Consider the following 14,913-nt stretch of genomic DNA (forward strand, 5'->3'; position numbering starts at 1 on the left):
AAGCATACTTGAAGTATGTGCCTAGAGTTGATCCCATTAACCATAGGCACACAGAACACATGAGGCAATCCTATGTTTTGTATCTGTGCAAAAAATAGCTTTAAACAGAATTTAAATGTACCAGAACCCAAAGTTCTTCCAGATGTATGCTTTCACTGATTTCTGGAAAATTGTTTCCCCATACCCTCTCACACTACATCGACCACTGTATAAGACCCAGAGGCCACTTTGCACTTTTACAGAATCCATAGCATTGACTCATGCTGTCGTTATCATCAAAATAACGTTGTAAATATCCTCTCATCTTTCCAGGCTATTTGGCTATTTTTCCCCTAAGAGGCTTTGCAAGAGACTTTTTATATAGTTCTCCAAATTCCTACTCCCGTTAATGATTTTTAAAAAAATAGAGAAGCGTTCATTTAATCGGCTATTTAAAAACATCATTTTTCCTCCAGGGGCCTCTATCCCTTTTGAATTCGATGGTATTTATCAAGAAAACCTTTCTTACTGTATTCTTACTATGATTATGTATCTTTTTCTTTATATTCTTCTGGTTTTATTGAGGCCTGATTTGGAGCGTTCTCAGAAGAATGTGACCTCTCTAAGTAAAATCATCATTTTCATTGAGAATTGGCCAACAGGGTGTCTGTCACCTTCCCTTCTTCATGGCACAGTGTCGGTATTGAGTCTTTGTGCTACATAACAAATTACCCAAACCTAGAAACTTAAAAAAACATATATTTGTTATCCCACAGTTTCCTTGGGTCAGGAGTCTGCTTGTGACTTAGCTGGGTCTTCTGCTCAGGGTCTCACAAAGCTGCAGTCAAGATATTGGCTGGGCTGTGATCTCATTTAGAGGTTTGACTGGGAAGGGTCTGCTTCCAAACGTGGTTAAGCTGTTGGCAGATATCATTATTTGGGATTGTAGGACTAAAGACCTGGAACTCTTACTGGCTATTGGCTGAAGGCTGCCTTGAGGTCCAAGAGGCCACCCACAGTTACCTGCCTAGTGGCTCTGTCCATAGGCACTTCATAGCATGGCCTTGCTTCTTCAGGCCAACAGGAGAGTCTCCCTTATGCATCTGCTAACAAGATAGGTCTGTGTGTGTGTGTGTGTGTGTGTGTAGTGTGTGTGTGGTGTGTATGTGTTTGTGTACATAATAACATAATCATGGGATTGATATCATCTTTGTCATTTTCTCAGAAGCAAGTCACAGGTCTCTCCCACACCTAAGAAGGGTTTACATGAAGGAATAAGCACCAGAAGATGGGAATTATGGTGTGTGGGGGGGTGGGGGAGGGTCACCCTAGGGTCTGTCTACCACAATGCCATGGAACTAAAGTACTTCAGGGAGGAACTATATTTAGATATGAATGATTTTTATTATTCTTCTGGGGTCTAGTTGTTTTAAAATAAGCTTATAATTCTCTAAATAAGTCAATTTTAATTCTCTTGGTATTAAAAAAAAAGCCATATAGTAATTCTCGGGCAAGGCCTCAGAAATTATAAGACCCAGGAGGGTAAAGAAGATAAGTAGGAGAGAGAAATAATGACCTCAAGCACAGTCAAGAAACCAAAATTCCAAAAATGTACGTATCGCTATTTGATGGTTTGTGTTTGCTTGTTTTGTGATTTATTTTGCTTTGATTTTCCAACAATATTTGGAGCTACATGTGTTGCATCTGTCTCTCTTCAAGGTTGGCTGTTATTGCTGATTTCAACAGTTCAGAGAATTACCCTCTATCTTCTTCAGTCAGTTCCCTTTGCATAACACCTAAATCCTCTAAAGAATTAGCCTGCTTTTGACTTCAGAACTTGAACGCAGGGATGTAGCTTGCCATCTGTCCTAAACTTTTTAAGTAACTTATTGCCAAGACAAATGTGGATTGTAGGCAACAACCTGGGACATTTCTGGTCTCAGAACAGGAAAAATAAAGGAACCCTTAAGTATTATTTTAAGTACTTTGTTTGTTAGCAGTGTTTGTGGTGAATGAAAAATTGATCCTTGGTTGTGTGTGAAATAGAGAAGTGATCTGCATGCCAATGGCCAATAGACTTCAGAGACTTCACAGTTCTGAAACTGAGATTTATGAACATCTGCTTTTCCCCCATAAATTTAAATATAGATTTCATCCTTTGAAACCTGCAAAACTCCCAGGTGCTTCTTCAGTCTTTATCTTGGGAACATGCTTTAAAAAAAAATGGTATTAAATGTTAGCAACTCAAAATACTATATTCAGCATGTTGAGGCTCCAAGATGTCTAATGCCAGAACACAAGCCATAATAGACTTAATAAAGAATGCTGAAAATTATTTCTTTCTAGTCCCAGTTTATGCCTTTCATAATTCCACAAATATTTATTTCATGCTTGCTTATGGGGTAGGCATTTTTAGCGCTGAGATCATAGCAGCCAATATAACAGAGAAAATCCCTGCCTTCATTGTGTTTATGTTCCAGTGAGTGTAAATGTTCTCTTAAAAGAATTCCCTTTAAATGTTCATAATACTTTCATATGGTTCATTGGAAAACTTTGCACTGGGCTTGCAAACCAATGTTAATCCATTCCTGATGTTGGACTAGATTCTGGGGATACAACTGTGAACAAAGTAGATCTTTATTCTCGCAGGGTTCTTAGGGTTTGGCATATTTCTCACCTCTGTTAAGAAACATAGGCCTGGGAAACAGGAGCTTTGGGGTAGAAACTGAGGAGCCACTTGCCCATTCTTTATTTTTGAGCCATCGTAAGCAGCACAAACAGTGCCTCCATCCTTTGGCTCTTGGGCTTACTAAGAGCTGTTACTATGGGTAGAAGATAAGAATGTGTGGACCAGAGGAAGGGGAATAAAATCACAACTCTGCAGAGGACAAACACATAAGTCAGCTAGGCACGTGGAAGGCTAGCAAAGACATTAAATCCCTCTGAGGAAAGCAAGCTTTTAAGAGCGCAGTTCTGACCACCCTGTAGCAGAGGACACAAGGCATTTACATAATAGGAAAGCCTCAGGAGGACAGTAGAGCTATTTAATTTGGTTAGGCTAATAGTATTCCATCCATTTACAGTGTAATAGAACGTTTCTCCTCTGCCTCTTAAACAGGAACATATTGGCACGATGCCACAGGGCACATAAAACAGCGCCAGTCTTCTTGGTGTGTCCATTCAACTCAGCTTTTGGGAGGGGGAAAATTAATTAATTTACTGATAAGTAATTTAAGACATTATTTTCTATTAAAACCAATACAGCTGCACCATGGAATATAATTCAGGATTTGCATATACCGTTAAGATAAAATATAAAACTAAAACAGTGCCGGAGCAAAGGGCTGAGGGATTAAGCCCTCTCCCATATTTCCCACCAGCCACCTACGAAGCCAACCTAACAAAAATAATGTTTTGATATGGATAATGGATCCTCAATTTTGTGCAAAGTGTAAATAACAGACAAACTCCCCTACAACTTTCCTATCAACCACGCTGTCCCTTGCGTACCCCTTCTTTTTAGAAATTCTGGAGTTGCCATTAGATGTAAGAAAATGTTGGACAACTTCAGGCCCCACCCCCGAGCCCTGGGGCCTAGCTCTGGGGCCCACAATCACTGTCCTCTGCATTTAAGAGAAGTCCCTTGGAAGGGTTTGAGATAGGTGCTCTTTTGCAAGATGGGCTCAGACAGGTTTTCTCAATGCTCCCTCCCTGTCCTTAGCACTGAGTCTGAGTACTGGCCATACTGCTCCCATATCCCTTTTTTCCAGTCTCTGAATGCTACGTAGCAGGCAGATCAGCTTATGTGCTTTGTGCTTTGTGTTCCTGGAACAGGATCTGGACCAGGTACAGCTCCATCTGGAAGAAGTGAGATTCTTTGATGTATTTGGCTTCAGCGAAGCAGCAGGAGCATGGCAATGCTTCATGTGCAACAACCCCGAGAAAGCGACCGGTGAGAGACCCCTCCCTTCCTCTTGCTGCTCAGAATCACTTGTGCCCCTGGGGTTTACAGGGACCTATGAGCCCTGCCATTCTAACTGGCCTTCTTCTTGCATGAAAGTCCTAAGTTGTAATAATGCACAGAGGTATGCCTGGTGGCCTCTGCCTCATGGTGAGAGAGGTATTTCCCCAGAGTGGGAGTGAGAGAAAGGGAAGATGTTGAAAGGGAGAGAAACATAAACCAGAAACGAGCAAGAGAAACAACACCTTATGTGTAGTCATCAAGAAGGTAGTACCGGCTATTTTGTCCTGAAAGCATTCATTTCAGTCCAGATGACCCTGAGGGTTAGTGAAAAAGAGGTGTTCTGTCAAAAACCTCAAAGAAAGGAGATGCCGCTAAAGGAGTGAGTGCATGCACAACCCTGTCATCTCGTGGTCACCCCTTACACTTTTAAAAAACATTTTTTTAATATTTATTTATTTTCAAGAGAGAAAGAGACAGAGCATGAGTGGGGGAGGGGCAGAGAGAAGGAGACACAGAATCTGAAGCAGGCTCCAGACTCTGAGCTGTCAGCACAGAGCCCGACGTGGGGCTTGAACCCACACACCCTGAGATCATGACCTGAGCCAAAGTCGCACCCTTAATTGATTGAGCCCCCCAGGCGCCCTACCCCTTACACTTTTGCTTGTGATTCTGCTGTGAAACATTTCAAGAGTGAGGAATTAATTGAGGAATACCTTCCTAGCTGTTATTCACCCTTTCCCTCTGTTTCTGCTGCCCAAAGAATTTGGTCTACTGACTTTGCCTAAAAATAACAATTAGTTAAAAATAACAATTTTTAACAGTTATGAAAAATAAGCCAAGCCCTGTGCTAAACATGTCAGCTATAGCTCATTAACATTTACAATGATCTTATCAGGTTGGTACTGATATTATCTCCATTTTACTTATGGGGAAACTGAGGTACAGAGCAATTTGATTAACTGAGGTCAGACAGGTAATATATTAAGAGCAGCAGGTTTTGAACTCAGTCTGACTGCAGGGCCCATGCTCTTAACCACTCCACCATTCTGCCTTCCTGGTTACACTTGCTCCAATCTGACCAGTGGAGTTAGGTTGATAATAAGTCTGTTTTCACAAATTATGCTGTCCTTGGAGTATTTCATCACTCATTTGCCTTCTGAGGACAAAGAGTTCTCACCACTGACAGTGCTCGAGAACTGCAGTTTCAACCAAGAGAACAACGATAAAACACTGCTGAGCCCAAAGCCACTTTGTAGATGAGCCACTCTCTAGAGAGCCACAGATTGCACCACCTGTACCCGTTCCTTTCGTTTTAGGATGTTGAGCATCTTAAAGATTACCCATTGTGGCAAGTCTATTTTCTTGCTAACTGCCGAGAAGTTAAGACTGAATGGAAGAAAGTCTGTTTATTTGGCCAGATGGAGCTGTGAGGGGCTCATGGAAAGGCACCAGCTGAATTGTATTCGCCCACGGAAAAGTTGTGGATGGAAGAGGCTGGCAGTGCAGGATGGCAGGCTTTGTGAGGCACAGATTGTTGGCTGATTACAGAGTCTGCACTGAGCTGATGCCAGAGTGAACACCCCAATTTTTAAAAAGTTAATTTGAGCAAATAAGGAATTGGGGAATTGAATGTCTCCATTATAAAACTTTCTCATTAGACCTTATTCCACCTATGGAAAACAGCATGAAAGAAACTTTATTTGAGAGCATGGCAAAGTAGGGTGCTTATCCTAGATGGCTCTGAGAGACCCTTAAGAATTCTCATTCCAAGTAAGCTGAGTCCTTAGCTCAATAAGCATTTAATCATATCTGGCCAACGGAGGCCTCAGAAGAGGGGCTGGAAGTTAAAAACACAAAGTGTTCCTTTAATATATGCTTTCTCAAATTCTCTGCCATACACGTGAAAAGAACAGTTTGCACATTTACTCTTTCTTACTTGTGTTTCTCACAGTTAAATATAGACTGAGAACATACAGCAATAAAAATTCAAACAAGGCCAAATATTTTATAGCAGAACATATTGAATCAAAATGCTTGGCCCTAAAAACTTCAGTGTGCTTAGCTTTCTTTGTTCATTTCCTTTTGCTACATGAAAGGGGATGTGAGTCTGAGAGAAATCCTATGTTCAACTATTATTTTCACCAAAAACTCTTGATTCCCTGAAAAATGTATGTAAGTTGTTGATCTCATCTTATTTTTATGTAAGCATCTAGATTATACATTTCATAGAAATGAAAGGTCTAACATAATGCTGCCGACACATATTATTCATGGAGACAATATTTACATTCATGTTCTTAAATTTTAAAGATGATCGAGACATAGGAATAAATATTTTATTATTTTGTTATGCACAGCAAACATAGTACCCGAATCCTACTTTTCATTTACGTAATGTATGTTTGTTGTATTGGTTGAATGTCTTCTGCAGGCCAAGGCTTGGTATAAAATATGAGTAAGGTGCAATATCTCTGCTCTGAAGGGGTTCATAATCCAGTTAGGGCCAGAAGGCATATATGGAAAAGGCTAGCATACTTCCTTGTATGTTTATAGCAGGCAATGAATACTTGCTGAGTGAGTGAATGAATGAATAATATTTGGAGATGACAAAATCAAATATGCCTCAAATATTAAAGTAAGATGTTTCAAGATTGTGATTATGTATTAATCAAATCAAATACATCACTATAGCATACCCAGTGCATTGTAAATCTGGTAAATGAAGATGGGGCTTCTTTCCTCCCTGAGGTAAGTCAATATATAAAAAAAAAAATAGCCCCCAGCTTAGCCCCTGACAGACTGTACCTGAGTCTTGTTACTGCTCTGGATTTAATCAATGCCCTCAGAGTCCAGATTCTCCTCACGGGGTTCAACCTCTGAGAGGATGGGTTTAAAGAAGTAGGATAGGGGAGCCTAAGACAAAAGAAATTTTTTAAAAAACTGTATTATTTTTTAAGTACTGACAAATGGTAAAATAATTGCTGTCAAGTATTCATTGTTCCAATATAAAACAAAAAGTGCTGTTTAGCATCTCCATAAATGAGAAATAAAACATGAGGCATTTATAAAATTTCAATTAGACATCAGGAAAAACATCCTAAAATATAAATCCTCCTTAACAGTGTGTAGACCAAACTAGAGGACCCATTCAGAAATTGACAGCAAATCATCTGACTTACATGGTCACCTAAGTACATTCCCTTTTTCAGATTAAAGTCTTATCACCCACCAGCACTCCTAGCAACATACAGACATTCACAGGCATTTAATATCTGATAGTCAGTAAAATATACTTTGAATCCATTAGATGCAGATAAACTTAGAAAAAACTGAATGCTACAGTAGTCTAAAGTCTAAAAATGAAATTGTTATAATTGCTGTCATTTATCATACCAACAATGAGCTGAGTATTTTTCTTATTATTATTGACTCCATTTTACAGATGAGGAGGCTGAAACACAAAGAGGTCAAGTAATTTTCCCAAGGTCACATAGCCACCAAGTGGTAGAACCAAGATTCAGTGCAGCCTAATTCCTGAACCTGAGATTTCAACCTCTTAGGCAAATCCAAACTGAGGACATTGAGTATTGGAAATTCCAATTATATTCCAGGTATATTCCCATTCCAAGTATTGGAAATTCTACAGTGTTATAATATCTACCTCTCTGATGACTTATTCCACTTAAAGAAGAACAGGGGCTTTGTTATGATAATGTGTGGGAAATCATCACATGCAGGAAATACGTACGTAGAAGCTATTTCCAATCCTTCCAATTGCTGACTCAGTTTCTGATAATCATTTTATAAAAGTACAGAATAGACGATTAGAAAATCACTGTAATAACTCGAGTCCTCTGAGATTTGCCTGGTGGTGTTTATTGCCAATCCTATTACTACACATGAATGAGAGAATAGAGATTGAGCAAGTGGATAGAACAGAACAGAACTTACTTCTGGAAAACCAAGCAAATCCCCTTTATCAGTTGCCCTCATGTCTTGGAACTGCTAGTGCATGTTAGCAGTAACAGTTAGTCAGCATCATCCTGGAACACATCTGGCTTCAGTCACATTTGTTAAAAGGAGGAGGAAGGACTAGGTCGTGACTTTCACTCTTATTTCTCAAGACACGTGGGATGCCTATGTTCTTACACCCTAGAAAAAATAACTTAGAGACATCTCGGTTTTGGCATTCGTGTCCTCCTCTATAAATCTGAGCACTCCCCAGTGTGATTACTCTCTTAGTCACTAGATATTTAGATGTTGAATGTGATAGTCTGTAAGAGGTCTCCTTAGGTTATAAAAGAAAATGAAAGCATTTTTTTTAGACAGCCTTCTATCACGATTCCTCTTTAGAACGTGATTTCAAATATTTGTGCTATAGAAGCAGGCTCCATTATACGGGCAAATGGAGATGGTTGCAAAATGATATGAAGAAAAGAAAGAGCTCTCCCAGGAGATTTTCTTCACACACCGCAAACTGGTAATAGCCATTGTGTCTCTCCTTTGCCGGACACCTTCAGTGTGGGCTAGATAACTTTCCACTCCAAATACCAATGTGAAAATGGGCTCAATGGCCTCTGAGGACCCAATCTATGGGTCACAAATACCTCTGTGAGTCCATTAGTATGGAAACATTGAATGTCATTATCAACTTTCACAGTAATTTGAAGGTAACAAAAAAGAAAACTCCATTTTGGATTTATGTAGTGGCTAGGTTTGCCCTGTGATGCCTTCCCTCCTACTATGTATGTTAGAATATTGCCTTATGTCCTACACATGGGTAGAGTCCCAAAAGTAGGACAGTGCTTATGTAGGATAACCTCACATTTTCACATTTACCTACTGTTAGAGACTACTGAATATGCATTCACTGCATAAAATTGAACGCCAGCTTGTTGTTCGAAGATACTTTCAATTATTTAATGACAAAATAAATACATACATAGTGACTCAGATTAATTATTATCCTGAAATCTTTTTTCTTTTCCCTCTCTTCCCATTTTCCTGTTCTATGCCTTTCTGACACGGGCATGCCTCTCTCTTTTAAACCTTCCCACACACTCACAGCTCACTTGCTCTCTCTCTCTCTCTCTCTCTCTCTCTCTCTCACACACACACACACACACACACACACACACACACACGGAAACACCACTACCCCCAGATAATAAATTCCTCTCCTCTGTTCTTTCTATTCTCCCACACTTCAGCACACACAGCATGTTGCTACTAATCTTCCCTGACTGGACAGTGAACAGGAGAAGAGGAAGTATGGGTTATTCATCTTTCTATGCCCTACACAGTACTCAGTACCCAGTACATAGTAGTGTTTAACAAGCATTTGATGTATGAATACCAAGTAATTCGTGGATTATGTAAATGATAGAGTGAGTGTGGAAGATTTGTTTTGAAATGCAACTTTAAAATCCAATACCTTCTTAAAATTAAATAGACACTGAACTGAAACCTTAAAGTAGCAACTTTTGCAAAATAAATCTTTATAAGAAGAAAATGTTGCTGTGCACAGGATTTTAACATCCTATGGATACCCAATTTCAATATTTTACTAAGAGGTTTCAATACACACATGTACACAGAGTCCATAGTAAACGCGCTAAGAACATGTCAGCCTCGATGGGAAATAAACTAAGCTCAGTAACCTAGCACCCTTCAGGGGCTAATTTCTATTCTTTATCTCTCGTCACTTTCCTGATCCTTCTGCCTTATCATATGAGGTTAACAATCTTATCCTGACATAGGGTAAAAGCGTCTGATGGCCTTATACTTGTAGCCAAGCATTAGTCAGCCCATGGTTCTCCACAAACAAATCATCACACATGGGAATGTGTCCTTTTCACTTGGAGAATAAGCTGAGTCAAGCCAGTCTATGGAGCAGAAGCATGCTTTCAAAAGGCAGACTAAAATGAGTAAACCAGTCTCTTATCACTACACCACCTTAAGATAACATTGATTTAAAGAACTTTTATGTAGTTCTAAAATAAAGCACTTAAAATATTTCAGGAGAGCTGTGGCCATCACCTTGCAGAGTAATCCTAACGTTTTGTTCACCTATATAACTAACGTTAGGAAAGGAAAGAAATGTGTTTTTCAGCCACAAACTCATCTATGTAAATGACATATAGGTGCCTTTAGCAGCCACAGAGAATAAAGTCATCCAATATCTCAAGAGGATGGTAATATTTGCATAGGTGGGATCTCATCCTTCCTACCTTCTCCTATAGATTACCCTCTTCCCTATTCAGTTTCTTCCTCCCAATTGATTCCTCCCATTGGCTTTTAAACACACTCATGTGGCTTATCCTTTCCTTTTCCTCCACCTACTGCTCTACCTCTCATCCTCTCTTTATTTGTTTTTAGTAATAATAAGAATAGCATGGGGCACCTGGGTGGCTCAGTCAGTTGAGCGGCCGACTTCGGCTCAGGTCATGATCTCAGGGTTTGTGAGTTCAAGCCCCGCATCGGGCTCTGTGCTGACAGCTCAGTCTTCTGATTCTGTGTCTCCCTCTCTCTCTGCCCCTCCTCCACTCGTGCTCTGTCTCTGTCTTGTTATGCCCAGAATTCGTGATCCCCAAAGACCACCAGGAAGCCGAGTCCGATGCAAAAGCAAAGAGCCTTTATTCGAGCTAGCTCGAGCTCAATCCCCTACTGCACCGACGCAGCGGTGAGATACCTGGGAGAGAGAGCGAATTCCAAAAGCACAAAGGTTTTATTGGGGTCTAGGGGCAGTTGGTGAGGTAATGGCTGTGGCCTCAGCTGATTGGCTGGGGAAGGGTCGGAGTCCTGTTACGCAGGTCGCCGGGCATGTTTTGATTGGGAAGTTTGAATGGGTGAGTGGGAGGTTACTCAAGGGGAGGAGGCATGGTCAAGGTGGAGGACACAGAACAAGATGGAGTAGGCCGGGGTAGGTCCGCCCTTTCATTCCCCCTTTGTCATGTAGCTTACGGACCCAATCATGGGACCGGCTGCATTTATGGTGACAAGGGGAACAGAGTTTGGAGGTTTACGCAAAGTTCTGGGAACCAAGTGTCCCTGGGGTGGCTCTGGGAGGTCTGATTAAGTATTGTCCCCAAGCTGGTGTCTATGATCTGCCAGGTGATGTTTTGGGGGGCGTGGGGACTCCTGGCAGCATGAGCAATGACAAGCAGAGTTAACAGAGTTACCAATATTAGGTGGGCCGAATGCGCTGTAGCTTGAGCTTGAGTGGGTTGTGTTGGTCCCAATTGACAGCCCATAGCGTGACGAAGTCCTTCCAGATCAAGGAGGGGTCTGCTGGCCAAATGTGGGTGTGATGGACCCAGGTCGTGATGCCGTCTACTTTGAGAGCGGTGGGGGTTGTCAGCACCACGATGTAGGGTCCCTTCCAGCGCGGCTCGAGGGTCTCTCGGTGGTGCCTCTTGACGTAGACCCAGTCTCCTGGCCTGTACTGATGAGGTGTCGGGGTCGGGCCAGCCTCGTAGATGGCACGGAGGCACGGCCAAATGTCCTCGTGCGCCCTCTGGAGCCCTCTCAAGGAAAGAAAAAGTTCTTGATCTTTAAACTCCGCAAGAAGTTCAGCTCAAAGGTTGGGAATAATAGGGGGTGGCCTGCCAAACATGATCTCGTAGGGAGTAAAACCCAAGGTGTAAGGAGTGTTCCTAACCCGGTAAAGGGCATACGGTAGGAGAGTCACCCAGTCCCCGCCAGTCTCCATGGTTAATTTCGTAAGGGTCTCTTTTAGGGTTCTATTCATTCTTTCTACTTGTCCTGAGCTCTGGGGCCTATAAGCACAATGTAATTTCCAGTTTGCCCCCACCGCCTTGGCTACTGCCTGTGTTATCTGTGAGATAAAAGCTGGTCCATTGTCTGATCCTACCATGGCAGGAAAACCATACCTGGGTAAGATGTCTTCTAGTAGCTTCTTAGCCACCGTCTGAGCCGTTTCATGCTTGGTTGGGTATGCCTCCACCCAGCCAGAGAAGGTGTCTGTAAATACTAAAAGATATTTATAACCATACTTTCCTGGTTTGACTTCAGTGAAGTCGACTTCCCATTGGGCTCCTGGTCTGGTGCCTCTGAGCCTGGTTCCTTTTTTTTATTTGAGATGGCTCTCACGTTGGTGAGTTGGCAGGTCTTGCAGGCAGATACAGCTTGCTCTATTTTGGTGTCCTGTTGGTGAATCTTGATTCCGGCATGTCGGATTAAGTCTTTTAATTTTCGGGCCCCCATGTGAGTAGACTGATGCATGTGCTCTAATACTGAGACTCCAAGCCGGTCTGGCAGCACGAGCTCCTTGTTAGGTGTATACCACCATCCCTTTATCTCCTGGGCCATGGGGAGTTTCTTGATCCGCTGTAACTCCTCCTGGGAGTATTTGGGCTGGTCTGGTAAAACTGGGTCTCCCGGGTCCGGTAGTTGTATGGTCATGGTGGGGACTGAAGTAAGGGCTACTGCCTTGGCTGCCTGTTCAGCCTTTCGATTACCTCTAGCTACTGGTTTATCAGCTTTTTGGTGCCCTTGGCAGTGGATAATGGCTACCTTGGCAGGAAGCCATAAGGCTGTAAGCAGGTTAAGTATCTCCTGCTTATTTTTTATAGTCCGTCCTTCTGCCGTCAGTAACCCTCTCTCCTGATAAATTGCCCCATGAATATGAGCTGTGGCAAACGCATAACGGCTGTCTGTGTAGATGTTAAGCCGTTTTCCAGCTCCCAGCATCAGCGCCTTGGTGAGGGCTATGAGCTCTGCTCGCTGGGCTGACGTTCCGGAGGGTAGAGCCTCTGCCCATACGGTGTCCGTTTCGGTGACCACCGCTGCACCCGCATACCTGTGTCCATCTCGCACAAAGCTGCTGCCATCAGTGAACCAAGTAGCCTCGGCATCCAGGAGGGATCGGTCAGGTCCGTCCGGAATCCATGTACTTGTTCCAGGATTCCCACACAGTCATGTAGTGGAGCAGGGCCCACTAGGTCAGGGTCAGGGTCGGGCAGGGTCGGGCAGGGTCGGGCAGCAGGGTTGCAGGATTGAGGGCTGCACTGGGGTGGAACCACACTCGTGGAGGGTTGAGTAGGAGGCTCTGGTAATGAGTCATACATGTGTTACTCATCCATCTATCAGGAGGCTGTTTCAGGACCCCTTCAATAGTGTGTGGGGTCATGATCCAGATTTCCTGTCCTAGGGTCAGTTTGTCAACGTCCTTGACTAGGAGTGCTGTCGCCGCAATAATTCTTAGGCATGGCGGTCACCCGGCAGCCACTGGGTCTAGTTTCTTGGACAGGTAAGCCACTGGGCAGTTCCAAGGGCCTAAGGCTTGAGTTAGAACCCCTTTTGCTATTCCCTTATGTTCGTCTACAAAGAGGTGGAAGGGCTTCGTAATGTCTGGTAGGCCCAGGGCTGGGGCACTTAGGAGGGCCTTTTTTAACTGATTAAAGGCAGTTTCTTCTTTTTCAGCCCATTTAAATGTTTTCCCCACTTTGGTAGCTTCATATAGGGGCCTGGCGATCTCAGCAAAACTTGGAACCCAGAGGCGGCAGTAGCCGGCTGATCCTAGGAATTCCCTTACTTCGGGAGGTGGGAGTAGGGATCTTTAGGACAGTTTCTTTTCTGGCATCTGATAACCGCCGCTGTCTGCCCTCCAGGATATATCCCAGGTAACTTACCCTCTCCCTGCATATCTGAGCCTTCTTCGAAGATGCCCGGTACCCTAAGGCCCCCAGGGTAGCCAGCAGGTCCTGGGTCCCTAGCTCACAGTCTTTGGCCGTGTAGGCAGCAATCAGGATGTCATCTACGTACTGTAGGACGGTGAGGCCAGGGTGCTCCCTTCTGTACTCACCCAGGTCCTCGTGTAGTGCCTCGTCGAAGATGGTGGGCGAATTTTTGAATCCCTGAGGCAGCCGTGTCCAGGTGGGTTGCCCACTGTAGACCTCCTCCGGATCATGCCACTCAAAGGCGAACAAGGGTTGGCTCTGGGGTGCCAGCGGCAGACTGAAGAAGGCATCCTTTAAATCTAGTACAGTATACCAGACCCTGGAGGGCGCCAAGGAGCTCAAGAGGGTATGTGGGTTGGGAACAGTTGGATGTATGTCCGTGACCCCCTTATTTACTTCCCGGAGGTCTTGTACCGGTCGGTAGTCATTTGTGTGAGGCTTTTTGACCGGCAGTAGGGGGGGGTGTTCCAGGGAGACTGGCAAGGAACTAGTATCCCTAGGCTTCGTAGTCTCCGGATGTGTGGCTCGATCCCCTTCCCGGCCTCCTGAGACATGGGGTATTGTTTGATCCTTACCGGACTCTCTCCTGGCTTGAGCTCTACCAGGACCGGGGTCCTGTGAGCGGCAAGTCTTATCCACCACCCCCCCCACCCCCGCGTCTCTGCCCAAACCAAGGGGAATTCTTGTAGCCATCTGTCTATATTATCCTCTCTCGGGAGCGCCTCCTGGTGGAGGCAGTATTCATCCTCCAGTTTCATGGTCAGGACCTGGATGGGGTGGCCCTTGCCATCGGTGACCTGAGGCCCCCCCTTGTCTGAAAGTTATGTGAGCTCCAATCTTGGTCAGTAAGTCCCGTCCTAACAGCGGGTAGGAGCATTCTGGTATTACCATAAAGGAGTGGGATACCCAGCCCATTCCCAAATCTACTGTTCTTCGGGCAGTCCATGAATACTGGCTCATACCAGTCGTCCCTTGTACCCAGGACTTCTTGCTGGCTAGTTTTCCTTGTGGGGTGCAGAGAACCAAATGTTGTGCTCCGGTGTCAACAAGGAAGTCAACAGGGGTCCCCTCCACTTTAAGAGTTACCCTGGGTTCGGAGAGAGGGTCCGAACCCCGACTCCCCTAATTGCTTAGTTCATCTAGCTCTAGGACTTTTACTCAATCAGTCTTGCTTCCCTTCCCGCCGGCCCATTTCGGACAATCTCAGGCCCAATGCCCTATCTCCTTGCAGTATGCGCACTGATCTTTCTGCAGCCTCTGCTTCCCCCC

At 43.8% G+C, this 14,913-nt stretch overlaps 1 protein-coding gene across 3 annotated transcripts in view; it reads left to right on the plus strand.

The window, feature by feature from the left end:
* Positions 1–14,913, plus strand: part of VEPH1 (ventricular zone expressed PH domain containing 1) — a 242,852-nt gene that overhangs the window by 204,651 nt on the left and 23,288 nt on the right. For all 3 annotated transcript variants that reach the window (XM_049628640.1, XM_049628639.1, XM_049628641.1), the window contains exon 11: positions 3,814–3,931. In XM_049628640.1, the coding sequence (XP_049484597.1) occupies positions 3,814–3,931 (118 nt within the window). The remainder of the gene's footprint in view (positions 1–3,813; positions 3,932–14,913) is intronic.

The sequence above is a fragment of the Panthera uncia genome, chromosome C2 (genome assembly GCF_023721935.1).
Source record: "Panthera uncia isolate 11264 chromosome C2, Puncia_PCG_1.0, whole genome shotgun sequence".
Lineage (NCBI taxonomy): Eukaryota > Metazoa > Chordata > Mammalia > Carnivora > Felidae > Panthera > Panthera uncia.